The 19,590-nt window shown below is 23.7% G+C and overlaps 2 protein-coding genes across 3 annotated transcripts; one reads left to right on the top strand and one right to left on the bottom strand.

The window, feature by feature from the left end:
• Window positions 1–1,175: 1,175 nt before the first annotated feature.
• Window positions 1,176–3,555, bottom strand: LOC114119897 (ragulator complex protein LAMTOR3-A). The gene is made up of 4 exons (XM_027981633.2): window positions 3,350–3,555; window positions 2,484–2,577; window positions 2,183–2,322; window positions 1,176–1,825 (listed from the first exon to the last, which is right to left on the bottom strand). The coding sequence occupies exons 1-4, from the start codon at window positions 3,353–3,355 to the stop codon at window positions 1,691–1,693; spliced, it is 375 nt and encodes a 124-aa protein (XP_027837434.1). The 5' UTR covers window positions 3,356–3,555; the 3' UTR covers window positions 1,176–1,690.
• A 1,446-nt stretch (window positions 3,556–5,001) lies between these two features.
• Window positions 5,002–13,862, top strand: LOC114119905 (protein zyg-11 homolog B-like). Of its 2 annotated transcripts, none has more exons than XM_027981643.2 (13): window positions 5,002–5,547; window positions 6,151–6,345; window positions 6,551–6,770; window positions 7,064–7,244; window positions 7,480–7,625; window positions 7,766–7,906; window positions 7,990–8,214; window positions 8,856–8,964; window positions 9,039–9,188; window positions 9,875–10,061; window positions 10,151–10,428; window positions 10,497–10,629; window positions 12,907–13,862. In XM_027981643.2, exons 1-13 carry the CDS (start codon window positions 5,297–5,299, stop codon window positions 12,923–12,925), a joined length of 2,235 nt encoding a protein of 744 aa, XP_027837444.1. In that variant the 5' UTR covers window positions 5,002–5,296; the 3' UTR covers window positions 12,926–13,862. The 2 variants fall into 2 exon arrangements, with proteins under 2 accessions (XP_027837444.1, XP_027837443.1); XM_027981642.2 differs by lacking the exon at window positions 12,907–13,862 and adding an exon at window positions 10,728–10,809 and having other exon boundaries at window positions 5,004–5,547.
• The last annotated feature ends 5,728 nt before the right edge of the window (window positions 13,863–19,590 follow it).

Genomic DNA, 19,590 nt, shown 5'->3' with positions numbered 1-19,590 from the left:
TATAAGTTTTATAAAAGTTTGAATGAAAATTGGCCAAAACGTTTAATTTTCGTACACAATCGTACAGCACAGACAGATAAAAATGGTAAAAGAAAAAAATGTTAGAAAACCAAATAATCTAATAATAAGGTTGTTGTATTGTATGTTATTTTTATCCAAAAAAAAAAAAAGTAAAGTTATATTTGATTCAAAATTAATTAGAATTTATTAAAATGTTCTGTTTAAAACCTCTTAAGAGAATGTGATATACCTGTATTTTAAGCATTAGAGCATCAAATCATAGTTACCGTAAAAGAAAACTATGTTATTAATAATTATGATGGTTTGATCATTTTGTTTTTTATTTTAATGATGAAAACATTAAACATTGTCTGTGATGTAGCATTTTTATATTTTGCTATAACAAATAGATTTAAAAATTTTTAATTGAGATAGTATGGAGATAGGTCAGTGGCGTGTCCAGCACAAAATAATTGGGTAGGACCGTTTTGTTCTGTAGTGTAGTAACTATTAGGACTTATACTTTTTGAATAACAAATAATGGCTGCTTGAGGATAAATCATTATTGTTACGCAATTTCATAAAAATTTGTATACATTTTCAAGTTTTTTTTGGTGTCTCAAAACTTTTTTATCGGCACTTCATAAAAAAAAAAAAAATACTTAGATAAATCGAAAATTTCAACCAAAATATTTTGAAAATTTAACTGTTTATAAATAACACTAATATAAATATTTGGTGAAAATTTCAAGTATTTACAGTGATTAGTTTTTGAGTTACAACTATATAAAAAAATCGATTTTGTCGATTTAACTGGTTTTCAGTCACATTTTTTTGAAAACTCCTGGAAAATATTTAGTTTTGACCTTTATAATTGCACTAAGGATATTCTGCACTTCACCATCGGAACCCTCCCCCTCCCCCAAAAAAAATTTGAAATTGAAGCATTATTTCGACAAGTTAGGCTGTACAGACACAAAAAAAACATACATCACTGTAAAATCAATACATTCATCACTTCGTTCAGAATCTAAAGTAATATTAATTTATAAAGTAGGTAAACGATATTCTTCTATTTTTTGTAGACAGATGAGTGTGCAACATCTTTTTATATTGTTTTCAGCTCCTGTAGTATCAGTGGTATCATGATAATAATATGCAATAATAAATATTAATAATAATAATAATAACATTTTTACTTGTGATAAAAAAAAAAAATCTAACAGTCAAATAAAAATTGGGTAGGCCCAGGCCTAGTAGACCTACCCTGTAAACACACCACTGAGATAGGTTATAACTTATAAGTATATGGCTAAATTAGTAAAAAAAGTTTAAAGTATTAAGTAAAAATTAATTAAGAGTTTAGAAAAGCTAATCTAAACTAAAATAAAAACTAGTTTAACATAATATTTCAAATACATGGAAATTTTATATTTTCTTGTACTAAATAATATTTTATAAAAACAATTACAATTATTGTTTACAAATATAACTATCAAAGTAAATTTGTTTATATTTTATTAATTTGTAAGAATAACAATAACAAATACACAATCATCATTTAACTTCTTGAAAGTGCAGAGTGAAAATATCAAATAAAAAAAAATAATAATTATTAATATGAAAGGAAAGATTCATCATATTATATACTTAATATAATGTTAATGTAATAATAATAATAATAAAACAATCAAGGAAACTGTATAGCTTGTAAATCCTTTAGTAATGGCTCTAGTACTTTTTCTAGCCCTAATATATTACCAGTATTTGCTTTTTCAGAAGCCACAAATGTAATTAAGAATCTTGAGCAATTTAACTGGACTACCTATAACAAAATATACAAATAAAGATTATTAGTTAAAAATAAAATACTGTATTTTTCATGTAAACAAAAATGTATTTCTATATATCATAAAAACCATTTATGTTTATTTTGATAAGTTCATAAGCTCATGAGAGTATTATGAATAATAAATACGAGTACCTAGTATGAAACAATAATTTTTTTTTAAATATTTATAAATAGTAAATCTTATCATTATGGCACTTGATGGCAATAGTCCAATATTGCTCAAGTAACAAAATAATATAAAACACAAATAATCAATTAAACAGATATAATACAAAAATTAACTTAACAATTACTTTTAATTTAATAATTTAAAAAACTTTAAATACGCACTTGGTTATTTGTATAAAAACAAATCACTGTTTTGTTTTTTCCAAGTTCTAATTTTCCTGCTTGTTCTGATGCAGAATTAAATTCTGATATAAACGAATGTTTATAATTTGAATTTTGTTCAGATGATTTATTGGCATGAGCTATAACATAAACATTTAATATTGTAAGATTCATTAATAACACATAAATGATTTAGATTTTTGATCTAAGTACAAAAATTAATGAACATATTTTCTAAGTTACATCATTTTACTTTTAGTCATAACTGTGAAAATATATAGATTATATTGCTAGTACTTACCTTTTAAAACAATTACACCATCATGATCAGATATCAGAATTGAGTTAAGACCTTCAACCTTAGTTAAGGTTTGGTATAAATATCTTCTTAAATCCTAAAACAATTAGTTTATAGTATTACATTGAGTACGTATTTACGTATTATGAAAACAATACTATATTTGGACATGAATATCAATTTTAATATAGAATTATATCTTATATCATTGAACCTAAAAATTATGCAAATTATTATTGCAATTTTTTATAAATTATGAACGTATAAATAAATTTCTATGTTAAAATATTTAGAATATTTATTTAATTTAATAAAAACAAAATACAATTAAATAAGATAATATTTCAAAAATATTGAATAATAAATTATACCTAACTTAATTTTGTTTCTAGATAATGATTTAAATGATAATCTAAACAGTAAAAATTAAATGGTACCTATGTTAAGAAGTTTCAATGAAATCTATCTATATAACTATCTAACTTTAAAATGTTAATTGGTATCTAACTGAATTATAAAAATTTTACATTTGACAGGAATCTAAAGATTAATTACTAAAAAAAATCAGTAGTATGGTAAAAATGTATATTATATTTTTTTAAACTCTAGAATAAAAGAAATAATTATTATAATACAATGTTTAATTCTATAAAATATTAAAAGCTTGTAGGTAGAAGTAATAAAAATCAAATTATTTTTTTAATTGTGATTTAAACAAAATTGTATAGATATTCAGACATAATATTTTCTAACACATATTGATGAATAATATTGCTTATTATATTTTAAAATTTTTTAACTTAATCACAACTATACACACAAGTATTGAAATATTTTTTTACTAAACATAAAGGAACAAAATTGTCTACCTCCATGTTTAATGTATTGTCCTTTGATACGATATGCAGGTAAGTGATGTAATTATTAAAAATAAAAAGCTTAATGTTTTCAAAAATTCAAATATCACACAAATGTTTTTGATAGAAATTAACTGTAAAAGTTACAAAATCTCAATAATCTTAAACTCAAATTTTTATTTATTGCAATATGTAAAATGTAAAAAATCATAACAATAATATTATCATACATTCATACTGCAACCACGATTAAAGATAATATTATCTATTGGGTTTTATCACTTTGCTATCAGTTATCATTTACTTTAATTATTTATAACTTACAAAATAAAAATTAACGTTTAACATAAATAGGTTTGTAACTATGCAAGCTTAGTTTTGTGCATGATAAATTAAATTAAATTTATCATGGTTTGTGGTAATAGACAATATATAAATAATACATATAATAGTAATAACTGTGGATTTATATTAAATCAATAATAGAATCATTTATTTAGTTGGAATATAATATGATAAGTCTAAATGTTTGTTATTTACTATGAAAATTATGAACAATAGTATTATTCTTGTAATTTACTTTTTGCGGCCAATATAAATAATAAATTATTGAATTTTCATAAATGTTATTCTGTGAACTATGTATAATGAATGTACCATATTATAAGACATACCTCAATATACCTGTAATTAATTAGATATATCTTAATTCATGGCTATGAAACGGCAATGTCCTTAGTCCTTATATTATATATTATTTATATTAAAAAACGAAATAATGATATTGAAAGTTTTTAACTACTAATTACTATTTACTAGGTACTAGGTAGGCATATATGTATATATAATTATATCAGAGCTAATATAAATGACATAAAATAACTAAATTAATTACAAATTCACAACTAGGTTCTATTACAATTACTCTAGCGTATTTTGTGTAGACAGCAAATAACATTCCGCTAAAAACACTTATCAAACATTTTTTGAAAACACTTAAAACACTTAGAAACACTTAGAACATACGCTATAACTATGGTATACGTCTCGATTTGGCGGGATATTCCCGATTTTTAATATACTCGTCCTACGTCCCGCTTTAATTCTTAGCGGGACACGTATGTCCCGTATTTGAATGAGTTTTTTTTAAATTTTTGTCCTGTGTCCCGTCTTATAAGCGAGCGGGACAAGAAAGTCCCAATTTTTTTTACAACCGATTGGAGCAAAATATTTGAAGCATCTTACATTAAACATTAACCTAACCTACCTAATATATTTATTTATCAGATATTTTATTTATTATTTTTTTTTTTTTGGTGTCCCGAATCCCAAGTTTTAATAAAGTGGGACGTCAATACTCAATATCCCAGTTTTTTAAAATATTACATTTCAATAAGTTATGTCCCGCGGGTTAAAAAAAAAATCCCAACCCTAACTATAGTCTATACTCAATAACTAATAAGTAATTATTAATACTTATAGGTATAGGTATTATAATAAATAATAATTATGGATTTAAATGGACCAATTATTTTGTAGAATGTAGCTGATGTCGCGAATTCCATCTTACACTTACAGGTTTCCTAATCTCTGTTTATTCCCTTATCAATTGTCACATTTATGAATAAATTGTTCCATCGAGTGTTGAGTATATATTGTAGTCAGAGTTCACTGTGTCTCACGATAGAAAAGATAATATCGTGATTAGTGATAATACCATAATAGTATAATACGTCTTTTCGACGGATCATAATATTGTTATTATACTTCAGTACTTCACTCTCCATCTTAAATCAGCTGACTATTATAGAATAATAATGTGACTTTCGTATTAAGTATTAACTTTTGAGAACTTATCGGTAAATATTAAAGGCCTAACGTCGCATCATACATTTATTTTTGTTTTTTGTGATTGTTATTTTTTTAATATTTAAATTGCAAGTGATTCTATTATTCATAATGTATGCCAATCCTGAAACACTGAAAGATTTGTGTATTGACTATGTTTGCGACAACATAGAAAAACTTTATATGGCTGAACAAATAAGTGAGACTGACTTACAGCCTTCTGAACCTGAGTATATGTTCATTGAAAGAAATGTATACTTGCCAATGGAAGTATCAGAGATGCTGTTAACAAAACTTAGTGTACGGAATAAACTTAACGATGAGATACTATCACTATTCAGTCATAAAAATGTTTACTTGAGGTATGTTTAAAGTTACTATTTAAGTTATAATTTGAAAATATTTTTCTCTTTAAATTCAGTAAAATAATTAAGTAGGTATTATTTATGAATAATTTGTTGATAAAGAGAACTGATACTACTTTTTAAATAAAGCTTTTTATTATCTTGGCTAAAAAAAATATATATTTCAGTTCATAAAAATATCAAATTTTTAATGTATTAAAAAGTAAGTAATACTGTACAACTAAATTAATTATTTAATATTTAGTAAAATTTTGTTTATCTTAACATTAGGCACCTTTAACTTGGGTACTAAATTTGTCAAGAATGTTAGTTTAATGGCTAATTTTCTTGTATCTTAATAGTCAATATATTACACCTACAGCTTACAGATTTGTTGTAAAATACTATTAATTGGCATTTATAGGTGCTTGACTTGCTATGGTATATTTAATACATGGTTAACATAAAAAAAATTTTGGAAAACTATATAACATACCTATATTTTAATAAAAATATATAATTATTTTAGTTATTTAAAATTAAATGTATTAATTAGGTAGTATTATTGTTATGTAACGATGATATTATTGTTTATATTGTAATAATTGTTATATCTTTTAGAAATGTCATACTACCAAAAACAAAAAATTTAACTACAAAAGGATTAAGAACATTAAAAAAACATAAAATTAAAAAACTAAAAGTTCATGGTTTGGACTGTACAGTAAATGAACTTGTTGGTTCATTGGGTGAATGGACAACACAGAATTTAGAGACACTATGTGTATCAAATAGTTCATTTATAAGTGATTCTTAGTAAGTTTTTGTTTAACATATATGATATTATATATATTTTATATTGAATAACTTTTATGCATGCTTGTTTAATCATAAAAGTTTAATAGGTAATATTTTAATAATTTTTAAATAAAATATTATGGAATATTGTAAAGACAAATTTAAATAGATATTAATATTTTTTTTTTTATCAGACATTATTATTTATTTTGTATTTTTTCAGTGACTTAAGATTTTGTGTTGCTGTCTCATTATCAAAATTAAAAAACCTTTGTTCACTCGATGTAAGCAATACCGAGTTTAGTACCAACAATTTAATTGCTGTAGTTGAAGATTTGCCTCTATTGGAGTCATTAGATATTTCTAATACAAAAGTTGACACACTTTTACCATTGGGAAAGAAGAAAAACCAACTAAGAAAATTAAGTGTATATAATTTAAAGGTAAACACTAAAAACAATTTGTTTTTATTAACATTTAAAAAAATTATATTTTGAAACAAAATAAATAAGTGTTAATTAATAATTTAAAAAAAAAATTAAGTTTTAATATTTTAAAAAGAATTAACTATTGAATTTAAAAAATACATATATTATGTATTATAATATGTAAGTATATATAATTTTGATAATTATATAGGTAATAATTAAGACTTACTATTGTAATTGTATGTATAATATATGGATATGGAATTTTTAAGGTTAAATAATAATAACATGGTTTTTTTTTAATTTAGGAAGCTACAATGCATTTAATTGCATTTAGTCCACTTAAAAGTATGACATCATTGACACATTTGGATTTATCTTCTGAAAAATATTCTCACCCATTTGAGAATTTTAGCTGTGATACACCTTGGTTACAATTTTTGACTGATCCCGATTGGTTACCTAATTTAGTTTCATTGGATATATCTGGTTAGTTTTAATTCATTGTTTTGTGAACTATCTTAACTTGTAAGGCAAAATAATTAATTTCTCTGTTTGTAGTACATGAAGTACTTCTGATAAATCATAATTTTTTTGTAAAAAAAATATTTTAATGATTTCTATTTTGACTTATTTAAAGATTTATTATTTATACTATGAAAGTGTAGTATATTTTATTTTTATATTAAATACCATTGTTAAAAAAATTAATTCAATTTTTTAGGAAGTGATAATGTTGGTCCAAGAATCATGCAAGATTTTCTAACTACTCATAAAAAATTAAGATTTTTAGGTTTAATGCATATGGATGATTGTGGTTTGGCTATGTTCACTGTTCCCACTCATCCATTATATAACCCAGACTTAGTGGTTAGTATTATTTTGATATATTTTAATATTATGTATATTTTATCAATAATAAACTATAATTTATTAGTCGATTGTTTATTTGTTTTCTTATAAATAACTAAAAAACTTTAAATTAATTATTTAAATTTTAATATCTTTAGGTTACTGGTGTTGTGACACAAGAGCAATTATTGACTGGTTTAAAGCGTTACACAAAACGTCCAACATATATTCAAAAATGTCTTTACCATTTGTTTAAATGGACCGAAAAGTATAATTGCCCTAAAGTTGACATCATCCAAGTAATTTAAAATTCAATAGCTAGCACAGTATTATTTTCAAATAATTTTTTTATTATCTATCATTTTTGTTTCTGTTGTATTAGTTAATTTTAAATGTGATGAACTGTCTTCCTGACAGTTTTCCAGTACAAATGGCAGCAACTGCTTGCCTTTATAATTTAACCAAGAGTGATTTAGCCTTAAACATACATCCTAGTGTTTTGGCTAAAGTAGTGGAAGCAACATTAGATGCCATGGAACGTTTTCCCAATCATAACCAGTTACAGAAAAATACATTGTTGACATTATGTAGTGATCGTATACTTCAAGTATGTTTATCTTGATTAATTTAACTATATTGTGGGGAATATATTGGATGTTTTTAAACAAATTACACATTTAACTATTTAACTTAGTTATTATTATTAAGTTATATAATATCTACTTCTACATAGACTTTTTTTGTCTTTTATTTTTACTTATTTATTTAAAATAATATTACAATTTAACAATATATATATTTGTATTTAATTGTATTATGATTTTGTTATTTGTTAAAAAAAAAAAAAAACAGTAGGATAATGAAACACCTTCTAGAATAGTATTTTATTTATTATTATTATTTACTTATCTTATATTAATATACTTATATATTGTACTGAAAAACATTGAATCATAGATATTATGTTTAAAATAGTATAATTACGAAATTCAATACATTAGTATTGATACTACCTAATGGTGGTGGACAATTTATTGCATGAATAATGAATATATATTATATATATATACAAATTTTGAATTAGCCCACTCAATTGAAAGATATTCAATATTCATGTTAAAATAATATAATGAAAAGAAAATTTATAAGTTATTACCATTCTCTTTTTTATGATTTAATGATATAATAAGTAAAATTTAAACAAAATGTTCAATAATAATATATATATTACATTTTTGGTAAATATAGGATGTGAAAATGGACAAGTTCAGGTGTGCAAAATTAGTCTTGGATTCATTACATTTTTTCAATGATATTGTCATGAACCGTATGAGTGTTGCAATCTGCAGTATTTTAGGTTAGATTTTACTAATTTTTTATTTTTAAATTTGTAGAGTTATTATTTTTTATTTAATTTTTAATATTTTATAGCTGCAAAAATTTCTACGTCTGAAACATCTCAATTAGGGTCTAACCCAAGATATATGGCCAAATTATTATCAATAGTATTTGAAAAACTATCAACTCGAACTGTCGATGTGACTATGAAGTTCACACTTAGTGCACTTTGGAATCTTACTGGTAATAATATTAATAACAATTTTAAAATATTAATAGTTAATTAACTAATAAACTTATTTAATTAATTATATGATGTAGTATTGTAGTATGACACACAACTGACAAACGTAATCGACTTTGTACCTAATCATATCTCAATTTTATATACAGATGATGTAGTATTGTGATTATATTAATGAATATTGTTGTGTGGGTTTACGATAAAATATGTCTCTAAATATACTTATCTGCTAAGCAAATATGCTGTAAAAACTAAAACATTAGTTTTGGGAAAAATGCATGTTGTATTTATTTACAGCATTTCTAAAAATCAATAATTGTGTTTATAGCTTATAATGTATTTTTCAAAAAAAATTGGTAAAATAAGTATATCAAAAGCCCTATCGAACTACCTCTTTTTGTGTGTTATGGCACTTCTTTAGCAGTAGAATAATAATGGTATAATAATTTTCAAACTTATTTTCATTACCGCATCTCTTGTATTAACTTGTGTTCAGATTAACAAGAACCAACTATATAGTAAATTTGTAATGTATGAATGTAATGAAAATTGTTTTACTATTTTTATTATTTGTATTGATAACAGGAGTAAAAGTCTATAATATGCTTTACATAATATTTTTAATTAAAATTTTTAAATAAAGATCAAAGTAAATTGTTAATTGAATATTATTTTTATTTTTAAGATGAATCCCCTACAACATGTAAAGTTTTCATTGATGAAGGAGGACTGGCATTATATATGAATATACTAAATACGTTTATTGATGACAGTACTGTAGAAACTAAAGTACTTGGCTTAGTTAACAATATTGCTGAAGTACCACATTTGAGAAATATGTTATTTAGCAATGATATTATTCCTACATTAAGGTACTTTAAAAGATTTAATTAATTTTTGTACATCTATTGTGTATAAATTGGTGCAATTGTTAATATATAATATTATTTATTTGTTGCAGACGTTTGTTACGGTCAGAACAAATTGATGTGAGCTATTTTGCGGCTGGAATAATTGCTCATTTAGCATGCGAACCTAGTTGGGAAACATTTACTGTGAATAGTAAAGCTGAAGTTTTGGAAGAATTACGATATGCTGTAAAGCAGTGGGTACCACCTGAGGGAGAAATGGTTGCATACAGATCTTTCCAGCCTTTTATTGGGTTACTGAAATCAACTAACACACCACAGGTTCAGCTTTGGGCTGCATGGGCAATACTTCATGTTTGTACTAAAAATGGTTGGTATATTTTAAATATATTTTACTAAATTTACCCCAAAATATAAAAAATATATTTGATTTTTTAGCTAAAAAATATTGTGCAATGCTTAATAAAGAAAATGGTGTTGACATTCTTCAACAAATTGCTTCGGATAAAACAGTTGATCATGAAGTGTGTGAGTTATGCTATGGCATATTAGACTTGATGAATGAATTTAGGTAAGCTTAAAAAAAATCAAGCTTTTAATTTTTAAACAATGATTAAATAATTTAAACTACATATTATGATTATTATTTATTATGATTTATGTTTATAGGAAAGTTTCTAACCCAGTACAACAAACTGATATATTTTAGTCTTTACTTTACTTGCTATATTCCTTTAAATTAACAATAATATTTGTTTTATTATTTTTCTTGTTTTATCTTTAACTATTATTGTGATTTATAATTATTTCTTGATTTTTATGCTTTAAATATTGTAACATTTTCTATTAAAAATGATAAAAAAAAAAAAAAAATTATTTACTATAATATTTTACTAATTGTACAATGTATTCAGAGTTTATAATAGTTTATACACTAATTATTGAGATTAGTATTCAAAATGAATTTGACCATTTGGGCCTTCAGATTTACTAAATATCTATCTAAAATCGTATAGGTACCTGAAAAAATACCTCTATGATTTTACTAATACTGTTATACTTCTAATATTTCAGTTATGTAATAAATCTAAGATTTATAGGGTTATTATTTTTTTAATTTTTAAAATTATGAATATATATCATAATATTACAATATTTAAAAGTGCAATTTGAAACTTATTTTTATCAAGTTGGTAGCTATTATTTTATATATTTAAATCTTGAAAAATAACTCATTAGGTATTTAGTGATCTATAAAATATCATAATTATGTTTCCATCATCAATTAGTTTCAATATAAATTAATATTCAAACAATTGATTGCAATCTATAAAGACAAAGTAAGCTGAATAATTAAAATTTCAGTAAACCCTTTTAACAATTTTTTAAAAAGTGTTTTAAATTTCAAAGTTGAAAAGTGAAAATTAAATCAGGAAATTCTTATCAAGATCAGTTTAAATATTATAAAATGTATTCCAATGTGTCTTGTTGATTTTATGAACTAAATGTGTATTTTTATAGTGTATAAGAACACATGAATTATAAGAATTTAAATTTATAAACAATTTTTATATAATTTCACTAATAATTAGAGCCCAGATTTATATGCACTAAAAAGTAAAAAGTATCAAAATATGCCATATAGTATGCAGTAAAATCATAAAAATATGCATTTATAGACGAATATGCATTTACGGTCAAATTTGCAAAAATATGCAAAATAAAAATTTAATAATGAATTCTAATTAGTTTGATTTGTAAAGATTATTAACAAAAATATAAAAAAGTGAAAAGGAAAAAATATGCAAAAACATACAAATCTGGGCTCTACTTATAATAAATTTTTGTCTATTATATTTTAAATAATATTAAAATATTTTACCTGATTACAATAATATAACAATCTTAAATTTTAAAAAAGGATAGTGAAGATGATATATTTTTTAATGATTTCTGGCTCTAAGTTTTTATTAATAATTCAATGCATTTAGTGTCTTATTATGATTAAAACATCTAAAAATAAATTTGTTTCATAATATACACTATGTAATATTATAGTTGTGACAAATATATTTTTAGTAATATAGGTAGTACTTATATTTTTTTTTGTATTTTAACATTTTTACAACATTACTGAGTAGAAAATAACACAAGGTTAGATTAAAGTTCAATTTTCACTCATTTAAAATTATAAATTCCAAAAATAACTATAATTTTAATTTATTTATTTTTCATTTTAACTTAGTAATTATAACTTATATATACTCTGAACTATGTAGGTAAACATTATTTTATCTGAGGCCTGAGCACATATATTATATAACCTCCAATTAAATGTAAGCAATTGTTTAATATTATTATTTTTATTTGTTAGACAGTCTTTAAATGAGGGCTCAAATTTTTAATCATTTTGATCTCTATAATATATTAATTAATAATTTAACTAAATTTATTGAAGTATTTTAAGCAGTATTTTTTTATATTATTTGTATTGGGTTATACATGTTAAAAATGCAAAATTAAAGTATAATATTACTTGAGCATAATTTGCTCACCTTAATAATATTTTTCATTGCATCATAACATAATATACAAAAATATGAATATGATTTTGCCACATTGAACCTAGTTGAAATTTATAATTATGAATTATGAATTTAAACTATCAAAAAATCCTATATTTTTATGTAACCTATTATCGGTTGAATCTTATTTAGTAATATAATATTTAATCTAAAATTGTAATACAATATTACAATAATTATATTGTATTTTGATATGTGTTTTATTTATTTCAACAAAATTAATAATAATTTAATATAATTATGTTAAGTAATATTTGTTGTAGTATAGTCCATTTTTGGTAACTTTTCCGTGGATCTAACCAGTGTATTCATAATATTTTGTTGAAGTTTAAATAACTTCTTTAAAATCTTTACTATTTATGAACAGGAATCATTGAGATTTAACAAGTAAGCAATTATTTAAATATTTTTTAAACATTTACGTGCCAGACTCTCGTATACAAAGCCTTTTACAATCTATATTCATTATTTCTTCAGATTCCATTTTTTAAGAAACGATACTTTGATGCTAAAATGTTCTAGAAAACATTTATCTAGTGACTAATATCTAAAGATTTTAATTGTAATATTATTTATGGTATTGAATTTAACAACTGAATAACTATTTAAAAATATTAATAGAAATATATAATTTTTGTGTTAATTTTCTTTATTCAATTGAATTATTGATTATTTTTCTTCAATTTATGTATCTGATACTACTTATATTTGGTCTTATAACTTATTAATGTTATTATTCATTTTTTTTCTTTACCCGTCACTCTACTTACTTATTAACAACTGAATGGAATTATGATCGTATGTAATTATAATAACGGTGAAGGAAATCCATAAACACTTATATATTCATTGTTATTTTCTTAGTTTCCTTAAGATAAGTTTAGTATTAGGTAAACTATAAACATGGAATTACGATAGGTATTGATATTTGTATATTATAAACTGTAATAATTATATTAGTATTTAAATGTTTACTGTTTATATAAATAACATTTAACTTTTGATTGTACAGTGTTTTTATTTTGTTGGAATATATGTGTATTATAAATTATAAAATTAATATATTTATTACTAGCTATACATATTATATGCTTATGTATAGAAATTAATTTTAAGATTATTTTTTGATTTATTTGAATTGTTAGGAAAATTGAATTGTATTATCATCATGTGTTATGTGTACTATACTTGTAAAATAAAATTATTTTGTCAATGTCAAGTATGATTTATTTAATTATACAAATAATTATGGTGATAAACTGATAAGTTATATATTTGACACACCTTTACAAAACTGGCAACTGCAGTAGATGATCACAAAATTTCAGGTATAACAAATGTATTATAATAATGTTAATATATTACACAACTACCTATATCAGCTTCAGCTACTAATAAAATAGTATACTACCTACCTAATATATTTCTTAATATTTATGAGTGTTATGACATACCACATACAATTTTATTGTGTCACTATTTCGGAATCAAATTCTTATGGTATTCAATTGGTAGGTAGTTAAAATTATAAATATTATGATAGTTAATACTGATTTAAATAATATTTGAACATCTAAATGTATCATTACCTACACGAATTAATCATTGCAAAATTATAATATATGATTAAATAATAAATTGTTGTTAGTAAAAAAAAAAAACTAGTTAAAAAAAATGAATCGTGACTTTAAATTAATAATTATAATGATATTAATATTTTTTTATGCTTGACCCTAGGAAGGTTATAGACGTTATAGTTATTCATTAATTTTATTTTATCGATTAGGTACCGATTATTTAACGAACTTACAATACAAAGTATTCAGTAATAACCTATCGAATATGATAATGAATTACTGCATCTATAAATGTTGTCTAGGTATTATAAAGGAGTAATAATCAAATATAATATTGTATAAGAAAACCAAAATATATATTTTATATTTTTATTTTCCGAATTGAATAATATTCGTACCTATCGTTCGACAATAAAAAAAATGAGTGGGCTTTTTTTTAAATCAGACTATTTTTATCGATTACTATGTGTGATATTAGTCAGCGTAACAACAATGAAATTTATTTTTAATACCTATTTTATGTTTTATTGTCAAGTTCAGTAGTTCTTATTATTTTTATTCTTAATATAGATTTTAAGATTTAGTATTAACTACGAATTTTGAAAATTTTCATGTACCTACCATTAAAAATATCAGTCATATCTTAAATCTTCATTGATAAAAATAAAATGTCTCCTAAGTCACGTAAATCTATAGTGTTGGGAAAGTTTCTTTTTAAAAGGATCTCGTTCAGTTCCTAATATATGAACTCGTTCCAAAATCAGTTCCTTTATAAAAGGAACTCATTCAAATTATTATTCCATATTTTTTAACTTACTTTGTTAATCTAGCTGTTGTAGAAATAAAACCTTTTTATTTATATTGTTAGATAAATAACAACAATAAATAAATTAGAACTTAATAAAATGAAACTAAACAGAAACTGAATACTAAACAATTGAATTGATGTATAAATAATTAAATATGTATAGCAATTATTATAAAGATTTAATTTATCTTTTGGCTTTACTTTATTTTATTATCCTGTAGTTACCTACTTTCAACTTTTAAGTGCCTATAAGTGTATAATATAATAATTTATAAATAAGACAATATTATTTCGTTTGATGGAATATTATAGTTATTTATTTTTTTGTTAATATTAAACATTTAAGAGTATGACATCTATTTCAAGGAACTGTGATTTTCGTTAACGTTCCTCAATGTAAAGACTTTGTTCACATTCTTTTTCCTTTATTTTTAAAGGAAGTAGTTCCAAGCTTTGTTCCTACAAAAAGAACTCGTTTCAAGGTCCATTTCTTTTGGAACGAGTTTCTTCTCAACACTGAATTAATAGGTATTTATTTAGATTCTGTATGAGATTTCCGTATGACGCGTATACCACTGGTTGATACCTAACTTGAGAATTGTTGGTCCAGACGTCTACATACTTGGTTAGTGATCATACAATTATTTTTTTATATTTATAACTGAAAATATATGGCCATAAACTCATAACTCGTAGATGACTTATATAGTATGTAAATTAAATTTAGACATATTAATTTAGATTAATAATAAAAGGAAATGATAATGTGTGTGTAAGTGACTCACTGTCAATTCTATCACACTCATGAACAAATCTATAATTTGGTAAATAGTTAATTCTATAGTCATACATCCAAGAGAATGTACCAACCTAACATCTTCAAGCTAAATTTTTTTTTGCATTTTAAGAGGGATTTTATTATACTATATTTATATTTTAAGAGAGATTTGTTGGTGCACTAAAAATTATTAATTTTTTTTTTGTTTTATCATACATAGTTGTCATTGTTTAAATAAAAAAAAAATTATTGTTATGATTGGATACAATTTTAGATCTGTGTTTTATATTTGGAAAATAACTCAAGTAAGAAATGTTTTAAAAACCAGTGCAGTTTATATTTAACGGAAATTAGAATTTAAAGAGCATACATCTACGAGCAATACGCCAATACCATGCTGGACTAGTTAGTTTCAAATGACCATCACTATTTCATATTTGGTGGCAACTGAGGAGTATTGGAATGAAAATAGCTTACTGCAATATCAATGATTTTTCTTGAAATTTTATTTTGATTGAATTTGTAACTAGTATATTATTTAGGTACCTATCTACCTACTATAGACCTGCAAAGGCTTTAAATTTACAGCCCAGTCCGGTCTAAGAATTTGTTTCTAAAGCCCGGCCCGGCCCGGTCCAAGAAATGTTATAAAAAAAAGCCCAAGCCCGGCCCTACAATCATCCTAAGCTCTTAAAAAGTCCGTAACGGTCCAAAAATATTTTATTATAAGCCCGGTCTGATCCGGTCCAAAACATTGTTTGATAAAAAAAGCCCGGTCCGGTCCAAAATATTTTTGGAGAAAAAGCCCAGGCCTGGCTCGAAAATAATTCTAAAATATTCAGTTCAATCTATAAATAACTTTATTGTACTCATTACCCACTGGTAATGGGTATTACTCACGTCCTACGAATTATATAATAATCGTTATTCGTTACTATTCCAACGTCGAACTGTAAACTTATTTTAATTTTAAATAATGATTATTTGTCATACAAAATAAAAAAAACCAAAAAATGCCCAGGTGAGTTGTAATTTGTAAAAAATCCTTTAATTAACCCCGATTTAAGTCCAGCCCGAAAAGTTGTTCAAAAAAAAGCCTGGTCCATCCTTGGTTTTAGTATTTTGAGTCCGGCTCGGCTCGTCCCAAAAAATTTACCAAAAAAAAGGCCAATCCAGCCTTTTTTATTTTATTTTAAAGTTCGGCCTGGTTCAGTCTCAGACGGGTCGGGCTTTTGAGGACCGGACCGGACTGGCCCGGTCCTTGCAGTTCTATACAGTATCTACTTACGGGAACTAAGCCCCCAAAAAGTTTAAGGTACAGCTCTAGTACAGTAGTGCATATAGATGTAATGAGCATATATTACTCAGCCCCCCCAGTAATGTAATTTATTATCATCAAATTTCCGCTTATACTATAGGTATATTATTAGGGCCAATAGCTATACTATATAGGTTAATAATCATAATTTATAAATTCCAACCAATACTTAATTTTTTAATTCAAAATTGAAATTCAGCAAAAAACTTGAATGTTTAAATGAAATAAATCATTATTTAACCTTATGATGCATATTATAGGTACCCACTATAATTTGTTTTTGGAGGCGAAAAAAAATTCGTGTTATCGAAAATTTAACTTATAGAGGTTCGAGTTATCGAGGTTCCACTGTATATAGGTACATTAGGTAGGTATCTACTATCTAGGTACCTACTCGCATATTATATAGCAGGGGTGGCCACAATGAGTCTCGCGATCCGCATGCGGCTCTTAAATCAATTTCGAGAGGTTCTTGAACCAAACTTAGACTAAAATAAAAAGTAAATAAATGTTCCTTCATTTGATTTAAAATGAAAAATATATCTTTATTTTATAAACACTTCTTTACGATGTGGCTCACCTCGAATTAACTTTATTTGCGGCTCCCAAAGTTAAGGTTAGGGGCCACCCCTGTTGTATAGCTATTGTAATATACCGTATTATTTATCTGTAAGATTTAAATCTGTATACTTATTAATTTACTTCTTACTATAAGTGTACAGTGTACACTTATTAAATATTGATTATATGATAATATATTTTATAGATATATATTAATATTAAATTATTAATTACCTGTATTACATTAATAATACCTACCCTGGATTTCGTATTAAAAGTATTGCATGCATTGTTAGTTAATTAACTATTATTATATTTTTTACATTTAAATATAACATTAAACGAGAAATGTGAATACATATATTACAATAAAAATGCATTATTATGTCTAGATATTACCTATATCTAGCTACCTATTATAGATTAATAACTGCTAAGTACGTACATTCGTGAATTAATAATTCGTATTAATAATATGATGGGCGTTGTTTCGTAGATAAACATTAAAGTTATTAATTAAAAATAACAAATTGTAAAAATAAAACCATATATATTATGAAAAAATTAATTGGTATGCAATGACGATGCAAAACATTCGATATCAATATAGGTGCATCATAGTATCATACCTATATCTACCTAACGTATTACGTGTATCTATGTAAGCATTATTCAAAAATATTAAAGTTATTAGTAAGTATACCATTGGTTATAGTCATTTATTGAAATTTTACTATTATAATAATATTATTGTCTATGTGGTAGCGTGGTTTAATATTTAATTGATGGTGTTGAGTGTTGACGCATTACGACTAAGAATAGTAGGCGTTTTGCTCCCCTAATTCAATTTTAAAGCACCTTCGTGGCCTCACATGGTTAGTTCTAAAATGTGAACTTTGGAAAACTTATTGTTTATACATAGAGTTATTATCACTGTTTTTAATTTTAACAATCGTAAACTGTATACCTAATTAAAAATAGTACTTTGGTACTTAATTAAAACTAATCGTATACATACCAATATTATAATTTATAATTTTTTTTTTGTATTTTACTTATTACCTATTTATTGGTATGTATCTATATTTTCGAAATATTTATAATAAGTGAATCCTTGATAAGTATGTTGGTTGACTTTTGAAATTATACCTAATATCTATATAGGTATATAACTTGCTGAGAATTTAAATAAATTATTTAATGAAATGAAACAAATATTATTAATTTTTGAATAGTATTAATTGCTTTATGCTTACCTACCATTATGAGTTAATGTAGCACCAATATTTTTCATCATAGATATGTATATTAATATATTTGTATAAGTACGTCATTTAAATATCACAGCCCAGTTTACACTTCAAATTTTAGGTAAATACTAGAAGAAAATGCGACTTCAAAAATAATTTGGCATAAGTCATATCTTTTTACACCAATATGCAGTAGATGGTGTAGGTACACAACTATAGAGTATAGAATGTAATATATTATTAATACATTGTGTCAGTTCAGTATATATTCCTACATTGAAATAATATTTATAATAAAAATAAATTTATTTTAATAGGTAATATAATATATTTTTATGTTTAATAACTATTATTTGTTCTACATATTTATAATAAGTTGAATGTATACATTTTACATGATTTCTATGTATAAATATTTTGAACATTTAAATTATTTTTATAAATATCTAATTACTAACAATATGTATAATGTATATTGTAAATATCAATCACATATGTGTACATATATTATATAGACATATTGATTAACATCAAAATCACAGTCAAAAATAAATAACAAATTTATAATAATATATTATATAATTATACATAAACACGAAATAAAATATTAATAAATTGCAAATATTTAATCTAACCAAGAATAAAACTATATATT

Source organism: Aphis gossypii, chromosome 2, assembly GCF_020184175.1.
Source record: "Aphis gossypii isolate Hap1 chromosome 2, ASM2018417v2, whole genome shotgun sequence".
In the NCBI taxonomy this organism is placed as follows: domain Eukaryota; kingdom Metazoa; phylum Arthropoda; class Insecta; order Hemiptera; family Aphididae; genus Aphis; species Aphis gossypii.
Note: the sequence above shows the minus strand (reverse complement) of the source record. Positions and strands in the feature narration are given on the sequence as shown.